The 15,905-nt window shown below is 38.6% G+C and overlaps 1 protein-coding gene across 1 annotated transcript in view; it reads right to left on the bottom strand.

Moving 5' to 3' along the window:
* Positions 1-2,705: 2,705 nt before the first annotated feature.
* DCP1A (decapping mRNA 1A) overlaps positions 2,706-15,905 on the bottom strand; it is a 108,809-nt gene continuing 95,609 nt past the window's right edge. The window contains exons 7-9 of the mRNA XM_063427567.1: positions 12,140-12,868; positions 10,454-10,654; positions 2,706-3,442 (exon numbers count right to left, since the gene is read on the bottom strand). Coding sequence (XP_063283637.1) covers positions 3,362-3,442; positions 10,454-10,654; positions 12,140-12,868 — 1,011 coding nt within the window. The 3' untranslated portion in view covers positions 2,706-3,361. The remainder of the gene's footprint in view (positions 3,443-10,453; positions 10,655-12,139; positions 12,869-15,905) is intronic.

A 15,905-nucleotide genomic window follows, 5' to 3' on the forward strand; every position in this document is an offset into this window, starting at 1 on the left:
TTTTAGCCACTGAAGAAATGATTCGCTGCACTGTAATCAGGCAACTGTTATAGACAATACATCCTCCAAACCAAATAACTGTCAGCGAGTGCTCCTCCTAAAATGTACATCAGATACTATTTGGTGTCACACAATAAAGAATAAAAATTCAAAGCAAAATTGCCAGCAGATGCATAGTTTTTAATGCTGTGCTATCTTCATGGCAGCAAATATTACGCTTATATAGTGTTCATGGACTGCTGCTACCACACAACACAAGCAACACTTAGCTTATTATCTCTGTCAAGCTATTTACTAACCATTTCTCAACAATATTTAAGGTGAACTTATTGCCCAGACTTTTTGTGTATGATCGGTTTTAAATGCTAAACATGCAAAAGGGACCAATAACATTAAATAGAAACCAAGATCAAAAATAAAGAATGCTCAAAAGGGATTGTATAAGCACAATAACCCTAACAGCATTCTGTAGTGATTATGGTGTCAAAACCCAATCCACATCATAATTGCCAAACAGCTTTCACAGTTTTGATACTTAGTCCTCCAAGTGTGTCTGGTCCAGCCTCCTCTTCTGATATCGCCAATGCAGAAGTACCTACTTCCGAATTAGGAAAATCATTTTTGCTCGTGCGTGTGCAGAATTTATTAACAATATTGTCAACTGTGTTCTCAGGCAATGAATTACATCCAAATATGGATGAAAAGTATACATCTAATGCAGAGGGAAAACTTTACTTTTAGATACATCAGAGGAAGGGGGCACATGGGGGACCCATGTACACATTAAGCCCTTCAATAACGATGTAACTACTTGCCATTGTATGGGAGCCAGGAGACACCTCACTGTAACCACTAAAGTGTTCTGTAGTGTTTATGTTTCCTAGACTGACTAACTTTTTCAGTTCCTGGGGTGCACCACTAGAACACCTAGATAAGTCTTTGATTATTACATATTACACAAAGATCATTTCATTTTTTTTTTGGCCAATAAACATTTTCAAATTTTATTATGACCGGTACTTCGTATAAGGCTAGCAAAACAAATTTAAGTTTAACTCACGCAAAATCAGCAGGTACAATCTGCTAGTTTTAGGACTGTCCAATTTAATAAGAAAAAAAAAAAAAAAAAAAAACAGTAGCTATACAGCCACTTATATCAACAATCCGAAACAGAAAACTAATCTGTGAATACAAGTAATGCAAGTTCATACTAAATGTCCTTACAAAAAAACAAAACTATTTTAAGTTTAAAAAACAAAGAAACACAAACCATAAACTTAAAGCTTCACCAACATTTGAAGTTTGCTATATCATGTAGCTTCAGAAGTAAAAACGATCTCAGCTAAATGAAAAGTAACTATCAGAATTGATATAATAAATTTAAAATTGTAAAATATTTAAGCTTTCAGGGACCACTAAAGGTGCCAACCACTTCATCTGAATGAAGTGGTCTGGAAGCAGTGGTCCTGTCGTTTCAACCCTTCAATGTATAACATTGCCGTTTTGTTGAAATTTGAATGTTTATATTTAAAATGTTAAGTACACCTCTAGTAGCCGTCTCTGCCTGACAGCCACACAAAGTACTTCTGACTCCAGACCTGTGTCAAACTCTGTTCTCCAATCAAATATTGCTCAAAGTAGCATTTGATTGGAGGAGCGCGGCAATTTACTGTGCACTGATATAGTCGCCGATGCTTCGATGAGATTGGACAAAACGAGGAAAATCAGCAGCCATGCTGACGAAGATTGTGGCGGAGTGAACGGCTGCAGACTGAGTTTTGGCCCTGGGAAATAGGCAAGTAATCTTTTAAAACACTATAATGGGGGTGGAGAGAGATCACAGCAACATAAGGGAACTTATAGTCCCAAAAAAACAACTTATTTACAGGACTATAGGTTCCCATTATTAATACAAAGAGCTGCAAGTTCTGCTTTACATTTACGCTTAAAGAGACACTATAGTCACTAGAACAACTACAGCTTAATGTAGTTGTTCTGGTGAGTAGAATCATTATATGCAAGTATTTTTATGCAAACACTGATTCAATGCATCTCGATGAGGTGCTGATTGGCCAAAACTGTGTTTGGCCCCGCCCTTGCCGATTTTATCCAATCCAATGCTTTCCCCATGGGAAAACCGTAGATTGGCTAAAAATCTGCAATTCTGATGATGTCACCAATGGGGGGGGGGGGGGGGGGGGGGGGGGGGCAGTGCCAGAAGACATGCACAGCCCTGGAAATAAGGTAAGTTTTAATTCCTTTTAAGGGGGCAAGCCACCTAAATGGTGGGTATTACACTATAGGGTCAGGAATACATGTTTGTGTTCCTGACCCTATAGCGATCCTTTTACACCATAGCAAAAACATTTTCTCAAGTGCAAGATCTCTACAACTTAAACATATCAATTGGAATTTTATTGCTTTAGGAAATATAAAAATAGGCAGAGATTATTTATTCTAATAATATAATAATAATGTCATCTGCATTTTTATTGGCTTCAGTGGATTTGGTCAATTTGTTTGTATTTGTTAATGTTAATAAAAAGGACCCCCTCAACCATGTTTTTTTTAACTGCTGACTATTTGTATTGGCTTGTTCCCTAAAATGTGAATTGTATGGAATTCAAAATTAACTGCAAAACAGCCCAACTGAAAACATTGTCAACTATCAACAATAAATTTAAATTCACTCTAAATATCTGATATATCACACTGAATAACCCTCTATGAGTAAGCTATCAACAAGATAGAATTATGGTGTGCAAACAAGCAACCAATACATCTCTGAAAGATGCATCATGCATATAAGGGAAGGTCGAGAGAGAGTCAATCTGTCAATAAATTCAATAATTTTATTAAAATGCATATAAAATTAGGGTAACAATTTTAAAACAAACAAAAAAAAGGCTTTGCCACTTAAAAAACAAACAAAAACAAAAGTATAATATTGATATTGAGGATTCAAATCCAATGCATTTAGATGGTATCTGCTTTAAAAACAAAAAGGTACATAAAATTCAACGTTAATAATCACCTCTACCAGTAGCTGTAGTACAGACAACCATGACTTTTTTTTTTAGTACACTCAAAATATGCCGGTAAACAAGAAATATTTCTGTTGCCCTGCACATAGTTTAAAATGAATCGATTGGACAAGTTGCAGCATATATTAAACTGAATGGTCAATGCGTTGTTCCAAATGTATTATCCAAAACATTCCTCTATTTTCCCATGTAGCATTGACCTTGTTTCATGCAGCTTGGTTTTTTTTTTTTGGTTGTTGATAGTTTTGTATAGAATGACCAACAAGTAGGAGACCATTGCTTTTTTATTTATTTTTTTTGTATTGGTATTTCATCCTTTAAAGCTTGACTTTATCTGAGGTTTTTGTAAGGGATTGTAGATAGACTTCATGGACTGTATTGAGAAAACTTGAATCGTTCTAAAAAAAAGAAATAAATAAAAAATAATTATAGATCCAGCAATCACAATAAAATAAGCCATATACCTGTACAGTAACCAAAAGTATGTTTTTTAATGTAAAGTTGAGGTTTAGATACAGAATGCATGTAACCAAAAACTGGTGCATAATGATTCTGTTGGTTTTCAGGGCATCCCATTTATTATTTATTTACTACATGATGTATTATAAAAGGCTACCTGCTTGCTTTATATTTTGTTTTCACTTAAAGGAACAGTCTTAGTCCCTCAGCACTATGGTCTCACTAAGGCCACCACTCTATTTAGAGTTACGCAAGAATGGCACACACAGTCTATACATGCTTTCCCCCCCCCCTCCTCCCTTTATCTCTCTGATAAGGCACTTGACTTTGCAGTGTGCTGCCTCTTATATCTTTCACATGGATATTGGAGACCTTTTTAAACAATACTGTTTTCTGCTAATACCTGGATTGTGTGGATTACATGAAAATAGATTCAATTTAAAGGTACACTATAGTCACTAGAACAGCTACAGCTTATTGAATTTGTTCCGCTGAGTATAATCAGTTCCTTCAGGCTTTTTGTACTAAACACTGTCCTTTCAATGCTGTTAAATTGCACCTGCACATCCTGGAAAGATTTAAAAATAATAAATAAAAAAAATAATTAGAAATCCTAACCAAATACATGCTAAACACCACTAGAGCTTTAAAATCGGGTTGCTCATTGAAATGACATTTAACCTCCCTGGCGGTATGATTATGTCAGGAATTTTGTACCAAAAGCGGTACCATTTTTTTGCATGGAAATTTGGTGTTATGTATTGTAGGCCAGTAATTACTTTCTTAAACCTGACCAAAAGTACTCTCAGATGTGAAAGTTCGAAACATAAAATCATGAATTATAATCTAATAAATAATATACCGGTTCCCATTTTCTGTTCCTGGAAAACTTGCTATGCAGAGTAGCTGATTGCTGCTCGTTGTAGCGATTTGTCTCCGTGACAATCTTTTCAATGACGTCATCTGTGAGAAATAATTTTAGGTATGCCAAAGGATCATTGTGCTCAACGTCTACCTTCATCCCAGGTGATCCAGTAAACGGAAATCTTGGCGGCGGTACCTCATCCATACCGCAATCAATAAGGCACCAAGTGCGCACATCACTGAGCTCGGGTGCAGAATCGTCGCTGTCGCCACTTCTCTGGTCACTGTCAGAGTCAGATGACGAATCTTGCCACGAATCGCTATCGCAGTCGCTCAATTCTGCGAGGGGCTCTGTGTCGCTGCCGCTGTCACTCATCTGATCCAAACCCGCTTTGGAGATGCTAAAGTGACGCTTTGATGCCATGGTAAAAAATTTATTTTATGGGCAGAAATTACAGCAAAAAGGGCAGGCAGGGCAGTGTAGGATGATCAAATTTCAAATCTGAGGTGATACAATGTAATCTGACAGGATTTCACTGTATCACCTAACTATGTGTGTGTGTCACTTTTATGCTTGAAACATTTGAATTACCCGCCCAGTTCCGCCCCCATGAGCCTCTGCGGCTCACAGAGACGGAACCAGGAAGTCAGATGGAGGCATCCGCCGGGGCTCTCACCGGCAATCACAGCGCGGGGACATCGCTGGATCGCAAGGAGAAGGTAAGGAGACTCCGCTGCCAGCTCTGTTATCTACCCCGAGCGTGACTCGGGGTTACCGCTTCTGGCAGCGAAAATTAACCCCGAGTCACGCTCGGGAATACCGCTAGCCTGGTTAAGCAATGTTTTCAGCTATAATAGATGGGAAACTATAGGCACCCAAACGTTAGCTTAAAACAAAGCAGTTTTCCTGACACTATAGGTTTCTAAGGTGCCACCTTCCCTCGCGCCATCCTCCCGCTGCGCTGAAGGGGTTAAAACCCCCTCCATGACTTGCCTGAATCCGGCGCCAATGTCCCTTGGTGCTGGGACATGCTCCTCCCTCGCCGACATCAGCCAGCGAGGAAACCTGATGCACATGCGCAGCAATGGCCGCAATCGGCCATTATTCAATGCTTCCTATGGTGGAAAAAAATGACTCTGGGAGGTCCTCGTGCAGAGCATGAGGACGCCCTGAGTCAGATAACGGACCAAAGATTGACTTATCTTGTAGATGGTGTAGTGCATAGTGAAACTGAAGGGTGAGTCAGTATTGCTGTGAGCTAGGTTTGTGCATTGAGCTTTGGGTTAGATTTAGGGATTAGGGAAGATTAAAGTTACTGACAGGTTAGGGTCAAGTAAGAGTTAATGCTGGGCTTGCGTTGTCATTTTAGGGTTAGAAATAAGGTTAGGGTAGGTATATGTTTAGCGTTAGTATAAGCATAGGGTTAGGGTTGGTAAAGGGTTAACATTGGCAAAGGGTTAACTACCAAAAATGAATTAAGATCCTAAACATACGAGGCATTTTATCATCAGGACTGAAAGAGGAATCTATTTTGAGTTATTTTTCTTTAGTTGAATTGAATGTTTAAAAATGAGGTGCAAAAATTTTTCTTCAAAATTGATAAAATGACCTTATTTTAAACATTCACACCTAATGCAGTGTTAAGTATAAATATATATCAAATTATATAAAACCCCTTTCTGTCCTTTAACAAAACAGTATGTATTGTTGGGGCACTTGAGGAAAACTATAAGTTACAGTGGAAACATAGTGGTTAGGACCTTTGCATCTGTCCTTAAGCTAAAGTTGTTCTGGTGCCTGTAGTATGCCTTTAATGTGCAGGAATGACAAGCTACTACTGACTAGAATTACTTTAAACCAGAACAGTGTGTTCTAAGAAGTATTCAAAGAGGTTTTTCTATTTTCGTTTTGAATTTCTTTTCGTTCTAACATTTTCTCTCCCATATTTTGAATTACAGACTTCGACAATATTTAATTGAAATATTGATCTGCCAGATTGTATAGGGCACTCCATTCCTGTTTTTCGTACATGATTCAAAAATGAAGAAAAAAAGAGCTAAAAATAAATAAATAAAAAATACGAACTATTTTCTAGTTTAGGGAGAAAAATTGTCTGTGGTATAGAATCCATCAGTTTCTCAGAGGTTGCTAGTGAAACAGAAGAGAAGCACTAGACGGTGTAACATTTTAATCCATACCAAGATTCCATGGATTTGGGACTGTGCCATTTTTGTTATGTGTTTGTTCAACCAAAAATTTTATGCTTTCTCTTCAAGTGCACCCAAACATAGTATACATGTTTCTGCTTTTAAAACACAAATAGGGTGTTCTCTTCGGATACCATATATGTATACATAACAGCATTAGAGAACACTACAGTGATAGAAATGCAAAGCAGTTTCCCTAACACTAGAGTGTCCTTCCGCCTCCACGTCCCCCCACGACAATTGAAGAGTTAAAACTTTTTAAACACTTACTTGATTCCAGCGCTGAAGTTCCTCCGACTTTAGTGAGAAAGCCCTAATGCGCGTGACTGCTGCGCACATTTGCCCTTCCCTTAGGAAGGCATTAAAGTAATCATTTTTCAAAGGATTTTCACTTTTTCACTTGGCCTTTTCATCACCGATTTAGGATTTCAGTTCTAAAAGTTCTTATTTTTTTTTTACATACATACTGACTATCAATGGTGCATTTCACAGGCCTTGTGCATCCTATTTCAAAACCCCAGATTTGTACTCTTACATCTCTCAAGTATGGAGAAGCCACACGTATACCTGGAAGTCCCTGCAATTGCGAGGCCAGTCGTCTAGCCTCCACAGTGCTATTTCACTGAGATCTCAACTGTGAGATATCAATAATTATCCCGTTCTTGCTGCTTTTAAATGGCGCTTAAATGCAAAGAATATACATTGTAGGTCCTTTGTTATTAAGGGGTTAAAGAAAGAGCAGAATAGCAACAAAATCATAATAGAAGGACAAATCTGTTCCTTGATTCCTTATTCATCGTCTGTAATTACAGACACCACGAAAGAAGTGTGTCCATTCTGCTTTCTTATTCGCTTTGGCAAAGGGCAATTCCTCTCAGTGACTGGTGATAACCCAGACATTTTTTCCCATAAATTGCCTGCAAACCTGGAGGATTTATTTAAAAGTGAGATCCTAAATGTAACGTTTACTAGGGAACCCTAACTTGCAGACAGGACAGAGTAGAGAAAATTGCAATACCGATCCTTAGAATGGCCGGGTTATGCAAAAAGGAATAGTCAAAACACAAGCCGAGGTCAAGGGAAACAGAGAGATGGAATAATGAGAGACAACACGTGGAAGGAGTTTCTTCCCTCCCTTGTGGTTTCTGAGGTCCTCACTGTGTGCCGGGTCACATGACTGGGTGCAGCACACATCTTGAGCGTGCACCGTCAGACACACTGCCAGTCTGGAGACAGGAACCAGATGACGCCGCTCGCTGTGATGAGGTTAGTAAGGTCACCGCGAGCGGCGCGGGGGCAGGGTACCCGACATTAAATGTATGTGCCCTTCCGCCCCAAACGCTACAGATCCATCAGTATCTTTTTCAATATTTTCACATCTCTCCCTCGCTCAACGTTTTTTGCTGTTGGACTCTACTCTTTTCAATACTACTTCAACAGTCTGATTGCAACACTGCAAGTCCCACACTCCACAGCTATAAGTCATATCAGCTTGTGCTCTCGAATACAAATCATTTTCCCTGACAATACACCTATTTTAGTCCTATTCCACTAACATCCTACAAAAACTCTACATTGCAAGAATATGCTCTCTCTGGGCCCTGACTCTTTACTATTCTCTGCACATTCTTTCATGTGACTACATTACCACTTCCTATGTGCTAGCTATTAAGAGGTACGGTTTCTGCCTGACAGATGCATTGTTCTTATTTATGTCCTAGTGGCTATGTAATCTTTGGTGGATCATGGTCTACAGTAAAACATTGCAATCTTTTGTATGATTTGTGTTAACCAAATTTCACTGAATCATGTCAACAGAAACAAAAAAAAGAAAGATAAAGCTGAAATATCAAGAAACCACAACAATATGTGAAATGTAAGATCCTATAGACTAGTGGTAATGAGAATGTATTTCAGTTGATGTATTCATTTGCATTCAAAGAGCACATCCTCCCGTTTTGGTAATGCTACACAATTTTAAACAAATCCCCCAAAACAGACCTTAGTCCAGAAGTACAAAATGTACTTCTATGAAATCTTGTGGTAGTCTCTGATATTTTGCATAAAACTGTGTACTTTAGAGAATTCTGCAATCAACGTGATGGGTTTATTATTATAATATAAATACAAACATGAATAAGTTAAAAGCACACACAGGGAACCAACACCTTAAATGCTATAGATGTTGGTCTCTCATATTTCTACACAATTCTTTTCACATTTTAACCTCTTTATATTTTCCTTCCTCATGAGAAGTACTCTGAAAACATAGAAGTGGTTTTATCAGAGTCCATACAGATGTTCAAACAGCTACTAGATGCATACTTGCAAAGACAGAATATTCAAGGATATAATCTTTCAATGTAGGGTAATAACTGCTTGATTCAAGGATAAATCTGACTGCCATTCTGGGGTCAATAAGGAATTTTTTGTCCTAGCTTGTTGCAAAATTGTGCTTCAAACTGGGGTTTTTTTTTTTTTTTCTCTTTTGGATCAACAGCAAAAAACAGGTGTGAGGAAGGCTGAACTTGATGGACGCAAGTCTCTTTTCAGCTATCTAACTATGTAACTATGTAATATACTCAGATCAGTATTAGCAGAGTTGCTGACAAAACTGCAACTCAACCAATCCCTATCCTTGTATTACCTGTACCCTTAACACTGTGAAGTCGGCTTTTAAATACTACACAGATCCTGTTTTACACCATGTATCCACTACTTAAACCCGCATACTCCCGAATTCTGTCATACCGCGACTGTTTTCGCACCTAGACCAGGTACCTAAGCTGCGCCAGCTAACCTGGCTAGACAACCAAACCGCACACGACACTGGGACACATAGTGGATAATATGCTAATGGTTTACAAACACAGCACATTGACGTGTCCATAGTTCCAATCCCGGCAACTAACTAATATAGGAGCGCAGTTGGCTCGCTCACCCCCCCAATTGCTAATCTCAACAACCGCCTGGTATAAGATTTGTCCTGCACGAACCACCAATATCATCCCCACCTAGACAATCATACACTGATCCTAGACCTATACCGCTACTCTCTTAGCTTACACGACGGCAGTGGTCAGGCGGTAGTGCACATCTTAAAGAGCCATGTTTCAGACCACAAATGGAGCACTACTAGCCCTGTGTGCGCCCTCTGGTAACACGTTTGGTCCAGTCTCTGCTGTTATTAGGTAGTGTTACTATTTGTTCTTTACTATTTATCTTTCATTCTTGTTTTTCTTTACTCATGCTGACTAAGTGATTACTATGCTCTTTGCTGTAAAAGGGTGCAGGTCCTCTACCTACCATGGTAAGCACTGTAAGATGATAATGTGCCGGCAGCTACTGGCATGACGACAAGAGCTGGTTATTAACGCCTGCACGATAACAGCAAATCACAAACAAAAAATGAATATCACTGTTAATCTAACATTTTGCTTCACAGGCACCAAGACGTTGATAACCGACTTTTACAAACTTAGATAGATATACAGTAATGAGTCCCTCTAACAGCCCACTTAGCTAAGGATTTGTTATTATATTGAGTCCAGAGCGTACTAAACAGCAACGACTGACATTAAGTTAATCAGCTAAATACATAATATATAGCTGTGCGAAGTTTCCGCTTGTTTCCGGCTACACTTTTAAAAAAATATGTGCAAGCTTTTTCTGTAAACCACACCATTTGTTAACCATGTATTGAGTTGTTTATGTCAACTGCTGTTGTGGCAAGACATAACTGTTTGTTCACTTCTGCGCAACAAAAATAAAGAATTTCAAAAAACAAAATACTACACAGATACGAGGCCAATGATTGGCTGTAGGACAGAGTTTTTCCGGTGCCTGGAAATTCCCTTTAAATTATTAAGGACAGTTACCTTAATAAGATGCACTAATGTCTCTTGGAGCTGAGATCTGCTGAGTGCAAACATTGGTAGATCAGTGGTCACCTGCATAGGTGGTGACATTCTTGCTTTATCTTCTGATTTTGCAGATTTTTGGACAGATTGCTCAAAGACACTAGGTGACAGAAGGACTGAAGATGCAGCAGTGGTTGCAGGGGTCACAAACTGGGAAGCCTACAACGAGAAAAGGTTATATTATTCAGAACTAGAGATCAGGCATACACTGTTCAGCCACAACATTAAAACCACTGACAAGTTAAGTGAATAACCCTGTCAAGGAGTGGAACATGTCAGTTCTTCAATTTCATATGTTGGAAGCAGGAATAATTGGCTAATGAAAAGATCTGAGTGACCTTGACAAGGGCCAAAGAGTGATGGCATCCCCAAAACGGTAAATCTTGTGGTGTGTTTCAAGTATACAGTGGTGCAAGGAAGGACAACCGGTGAACCAGCGTCAGTATCATGGATGACCAAGATTCACTGATGCACATTAGTCTGGTTTGATAACACAGAAGAGCTACTGTAGCTCAAATAGCTGAAAAAAGTAATGCTGGTCATGATAGAAAGGTGTCAGAACACACAGTGCATCACAGCTTGCTATGTATGGTCTGCATAACCGCAGACCGGTCAGACTGCCCATGATGACCCTGGTCCACCGCCGAATGGCTGGACTCCATTATTTTTTTCAGTGAATAAATAAAAGTGATTTTTACTATATTCTCTGGTTGAAGTGATTAACTGGTTTTCACCAATGTTTGGAGAGGAAGATCTCCTAGCTAGCCTCCAGAAGACACAATCATCAGATGCCAGGCAAATCAATTTGTGTTCTGAATGTTAACTGTACTGCTTTTCCATTATTTTCCTAAATTTATTTCTCTTCCTGGTGAAAGGAAATGAATGTGTAAAATTAAATAAACACATGTTTATGGGACCTGGTGTGAACAAGTTAAAATGTTCTTCTTCCAATGTTCTTCTATTCAGCTCCTACATTCACAGGTTCACTCAGTTCTAGAATTTAATGACAGGGGATGTATTGAACATAGTGGGTACCAGGATACAAGCCTGTGAAACCATGTACAGAAGGTAGAAAATCCGCTTTTAGAAAACAAAGCCATCAAATGTAATTTTCCTGCAGTAACAAACAAGTGACCGATTTGCCAAAGTAAACAGTTATCCCCAATAGGCTGTTTGCGGACCTCGTTCTATATACTCAGCAATTAATGGTTTCATCACAATCCTTTTCATGAATTCAAAACGGCAAAAACGCCTGCTTTTGTCAACACCATTCAGAATACATGATGCTGCTGGCAATAACAGAGCTTGTTATCAATGTAAAAAAATTACTTTGTGTTACCACCTTGAATAAACTTCTGGGCACAGCAAAGGACTGGGGCTCTCTTGTTCATGTACATTATGCATAAAGAAAGATATCCAGGGAGTGGCTCAGTATCTGGGTAACGTTGTATACTCAGCGGCTAATCATTGCATTCAGAGTAAAGGGGCTGCCAACTGCACTCACCACTGGAGTTATGTCCAATGTGCTTCAAAGACTAATGAACGTAAAGTGCACGCTTATTTTTTTAGTGCCTGCACCAGTGGCGTAACTACCACAGTCACAGGGTTAGTTATTTGATAATCCCTACAGTGCTGACAACTTACCTGGACAGGTGCTATACCAATGCTGTTCATGGCCTTCATCGAATTTCCTTTAAAACTCTCTGGTGTTGCTAGCTGGCTCGCTGCACAGGAGAATTTAGGTGCAATACAAGCTTTGCTGACGGGCTGCGGCTGTATTTGGTCTACTTGAGAGGTCAACTTTAGCTTCTGTAGTAGCTCGACATCTGACGGAGTCGTGCTGGACACTTTACCAAGGCTAACAGGAATACATGGTGGAAGGATGGGTGGATTTGAGGTAGAATTACTGAAGTCTGAAAGTGGCTGGCTCATAAGAGGGGACAACTGCCTGCCAGTATTTTGCATGACATGTCTGATGCAGGTTGTATTGCTGGAACTAAGGGAGGTGGATTTAGTCAGCACATCAGATGCAGGTGCTGAACAAAGACTAGGACTTAACCTTATAGGAAAGGTTTGTATTCTCTGGCAGTCTGGTTGTGAGACTGGAATTTGGGGTATTAGTACTGGATTAAAGGCAGGATGAGCACACTCATTGGAGCTAGAGCTAAATTCTGCAGGCTCCGACTTCATTGTCAGTGGTTGGAGCAGCTTGGACTGGTCAGAAGAAAAAGGCAAATAAGCACTACGTGCTGCTTTCTCTGGCAGCAGCTCAGATGTTTCAGAATTAAGATGAAAGGAAGCAGTTTGCTCTTTAGATAAAGAGGTCCCAAAGAGTTCTTCCACAGTCAAGTGTTTCTGCACTGCATGGAAAGACTAAAAAAAGAAATTAAATAAGAAAAGATTAGAGAAACAAAACATTTTGACAGATTAAAAAAAAAGAAAAATTCACGATCATCACTTTTTCTGTTCATATCTGATCACATTTGCTACACACACTCAGCATTATACTGGCAAACTACAGCAGTTCAATAGTGATTGAGAATCATGGATGATTTTGTATAATTATTGTAAAAATTTATTTTCTATAAATATTGTTTAAGTTCCATTTCTTATAATAAATATAAATAATACAAATAAAGTGTGTTTAGCACGTTGATAAAAATACATTTGCAGTTTTATCTTTGGCCAGGGGAGCATCTTTTGTTAAGTGCAAACCAACAACATACACGAAAATCGTTAAATGCTTTCTGCATTAAGATGCTTGAGTTAAAGGACTCGATATTCATCCATGAGAAGCAGTGGATTAGGAGCAAGCAAGGAAGTGTCGCCTCCACGTTGATATCGTGGGAGGCAAAGAAATGAGCAGCGCAGAGGATGTTTCAGTGCTGGAAAAAGGAGAGTCAAGACCTTTATTTTGGGGGAAATGGAGAAGGGCTGAATCTAATGAGGGAGAGAGTCACTGCAGTGCTAGGAATACAGGTTTCTATTCTTAACACTATAGTATTCCTTTAAATAAACCTACAGTTCTGCTCTAAAATGCCTAAGTAGCAAATATATTGAAACATTTTGCTTCTGTTCAAGAAAAAAAAAAAACCTCTGTAAAGCTTGCTCTCTGCACTAGGTGGCAGGAGTGCACCATGGGTCCCTCTGCAGAGCACCGTGAATTCATAGCAGAACTCTCTCAATGCCGGATAGCTCTCTGGGGGATGCTTGTATAACCCTATAACTGAGTGAGTGGGAATACTACTTTGCAAAGGTGCCGCAGAGAGCAAGAGGCAATTACTTTAGTCAACACAGTCACATATGGATGTGTGCATTCTACTGGCTAATCCTTACAGATGGCCTAAGAGTGTATTTTCACTGAACTCAACAGAGTAAAAACACATAATCAAAGCATATTGGACATATGGTAAAACCACACACGATTAGATAACAAGCACAGCTTCACAACATGATACACTGACCACTGGCTGAAAAACCGCATGCTCCCAATTAAAACAAATATGCTTCTACTGCTTCTCAAAATTATCCCTTCCATCCTGTTGCTACAACAACAACAAAAAGGGACATAAAAATGCTCCCACTTCATATACGCAGAGATGGATCTTCAGAATAATCTCAATAATACTGCATGACTTCCCACTAGAGCAGTCATTAGAGAACATGGTTAATGACAATGGGTAACTGTTTGAAGCCCAATTCTATTAACAGATACAGCAATTCGAATGTCCTTAAAAATCTTCATTGGCATTCAAGGTCTTTTCTTCTCTAGCAGCCACTCTGCTACTTAAGGGTTAACTTAAAATCCAACTTTGGAAACCGATAATATTTTCAGTCTTTTGACTGATCACAATCCATTTTATTGCCCATAACACAGCTATAGAAAAGAATTGTGGGTCAGAACCTGTGATTTATACATATATTTTGGAATGTTGAATCAATAGACTTATGAGGTTGATCGGAAAACCTGGCTTTCAGATCAAGGTTTGATAGCCAAATATGCAATAGTAGGTCACTAACCTGATATGTGGTACCACAAACACTAATTTCCCATACTGCTCTTGTGTATTTACAGGTTATTGATTTCACTATGTTACACTTTAGTTACAGAACTCGTGTGTCCTTATTGTAATTCGTTGAAATCACAGGTGCCCAAAAGAAAGATCCCTAAATTTTTTAAAACTACAGCTTCCAGGATGCCTTGTTATTCTAAAGGCATGCAAAGCATCATGGAAGTCTAAGTTCTACATCATCTGGGGATCTACCTTTTGGGTATCCCTGGTTTAAATTATTAATGGGGAATGTTATTTGTGCTGTCATGTCAGGGCAGGTGTTCATTCTGCTGTTGTGCAAACACTTTCAGGGAATTGGTTAATTGCTACATATGTGTTTAACCCCTTAAGGACACATGACGTGTGTGACACGTCATGATTCCCTTTTATTCCCGAAGTTTGGTCCTTAAGGGGTTAATGGAATTCAGTACCTAAAATGACTAAGTGTTGATAACTCCTCTATGGTAGAATTGCAACTGCTGAAACTTGAGGAGTGTTTATTGAAAGATATAGTGCCCTTTTTCATGGTTCCAATCAATAGAAAAGTGTGGTTGAAAAGTCAAAGAATATGTATCATGATTGCATCAAGATGGCGAATGGCTTTTTACAGAGCTTTACATTCGAAGTCTTGTATAACCAAGTTCTTTCACACCACCAGGATCGGGAGTGCATTGCACTCTCACCAGGGGTGGATTTTTACTCACCGATGGTTAGTAGTCAGTGGAAATACTGGGAGCAGATAATGGGTTGATAATTACAAAAATACTTAAACTGAATTTCCTATTACAAACAAATTACAAGCAAGGACCAGAGTATTACTGGACATCCAGAAACTCAATGGGTGCCCACTCTTTGGGGGATCAGTCTGTCACTGTTAACTTCAGCTTCAACAAGGTTGTATAGTAATGAATTTGTTTCCAAGGTATAACAAACCTGTCAAATGAATTAATTCAAATGGTGTGGTTTTTGGCACTCTTGCTATTTTTTTTTTGAGTTGCGGGTCAGACAATAATAATAATAATAATAAAGTTGAGAATTTTTGTACTTTAAAACCCAAAATAAAAAATGAAGACTTCTGTTTTTTGTGTGTAATATGAACATATATATATATATATATATATATATATATATATTTGTTGAAAACCTTATTACCCAAAAAAAAAAAAAAAAAATGGATTTTTTATTATTATTATTATTATTTTTTTTTTTTTTTTACACCATTGCAAATATATGGAACAGAAAAAAACAACAACATCCATATAAGTATAAGTATTCAGACCCTTAACTCCGTACAAGCACCTTTTGCAGCTATTACAGCCGCAAACCTTTTTTTCTGTCATTCATCTGTGCAGATCCTT

This window comes from Pelobates fuscus, chromosome 7, assembly GCF_036172605.1.
Source record: "Pelobates fuscus isolate aPelFus1 chromosome 7, aPelFus1.pri, whole genome shotgun sequence".
In the NCBI taxonomy this organism is placed as follows: Eukaryota; Metazoa; Chordata; class Amphibia; order Anura; family Pelobatidae; genus Pelobates; species Pelobates fuscus.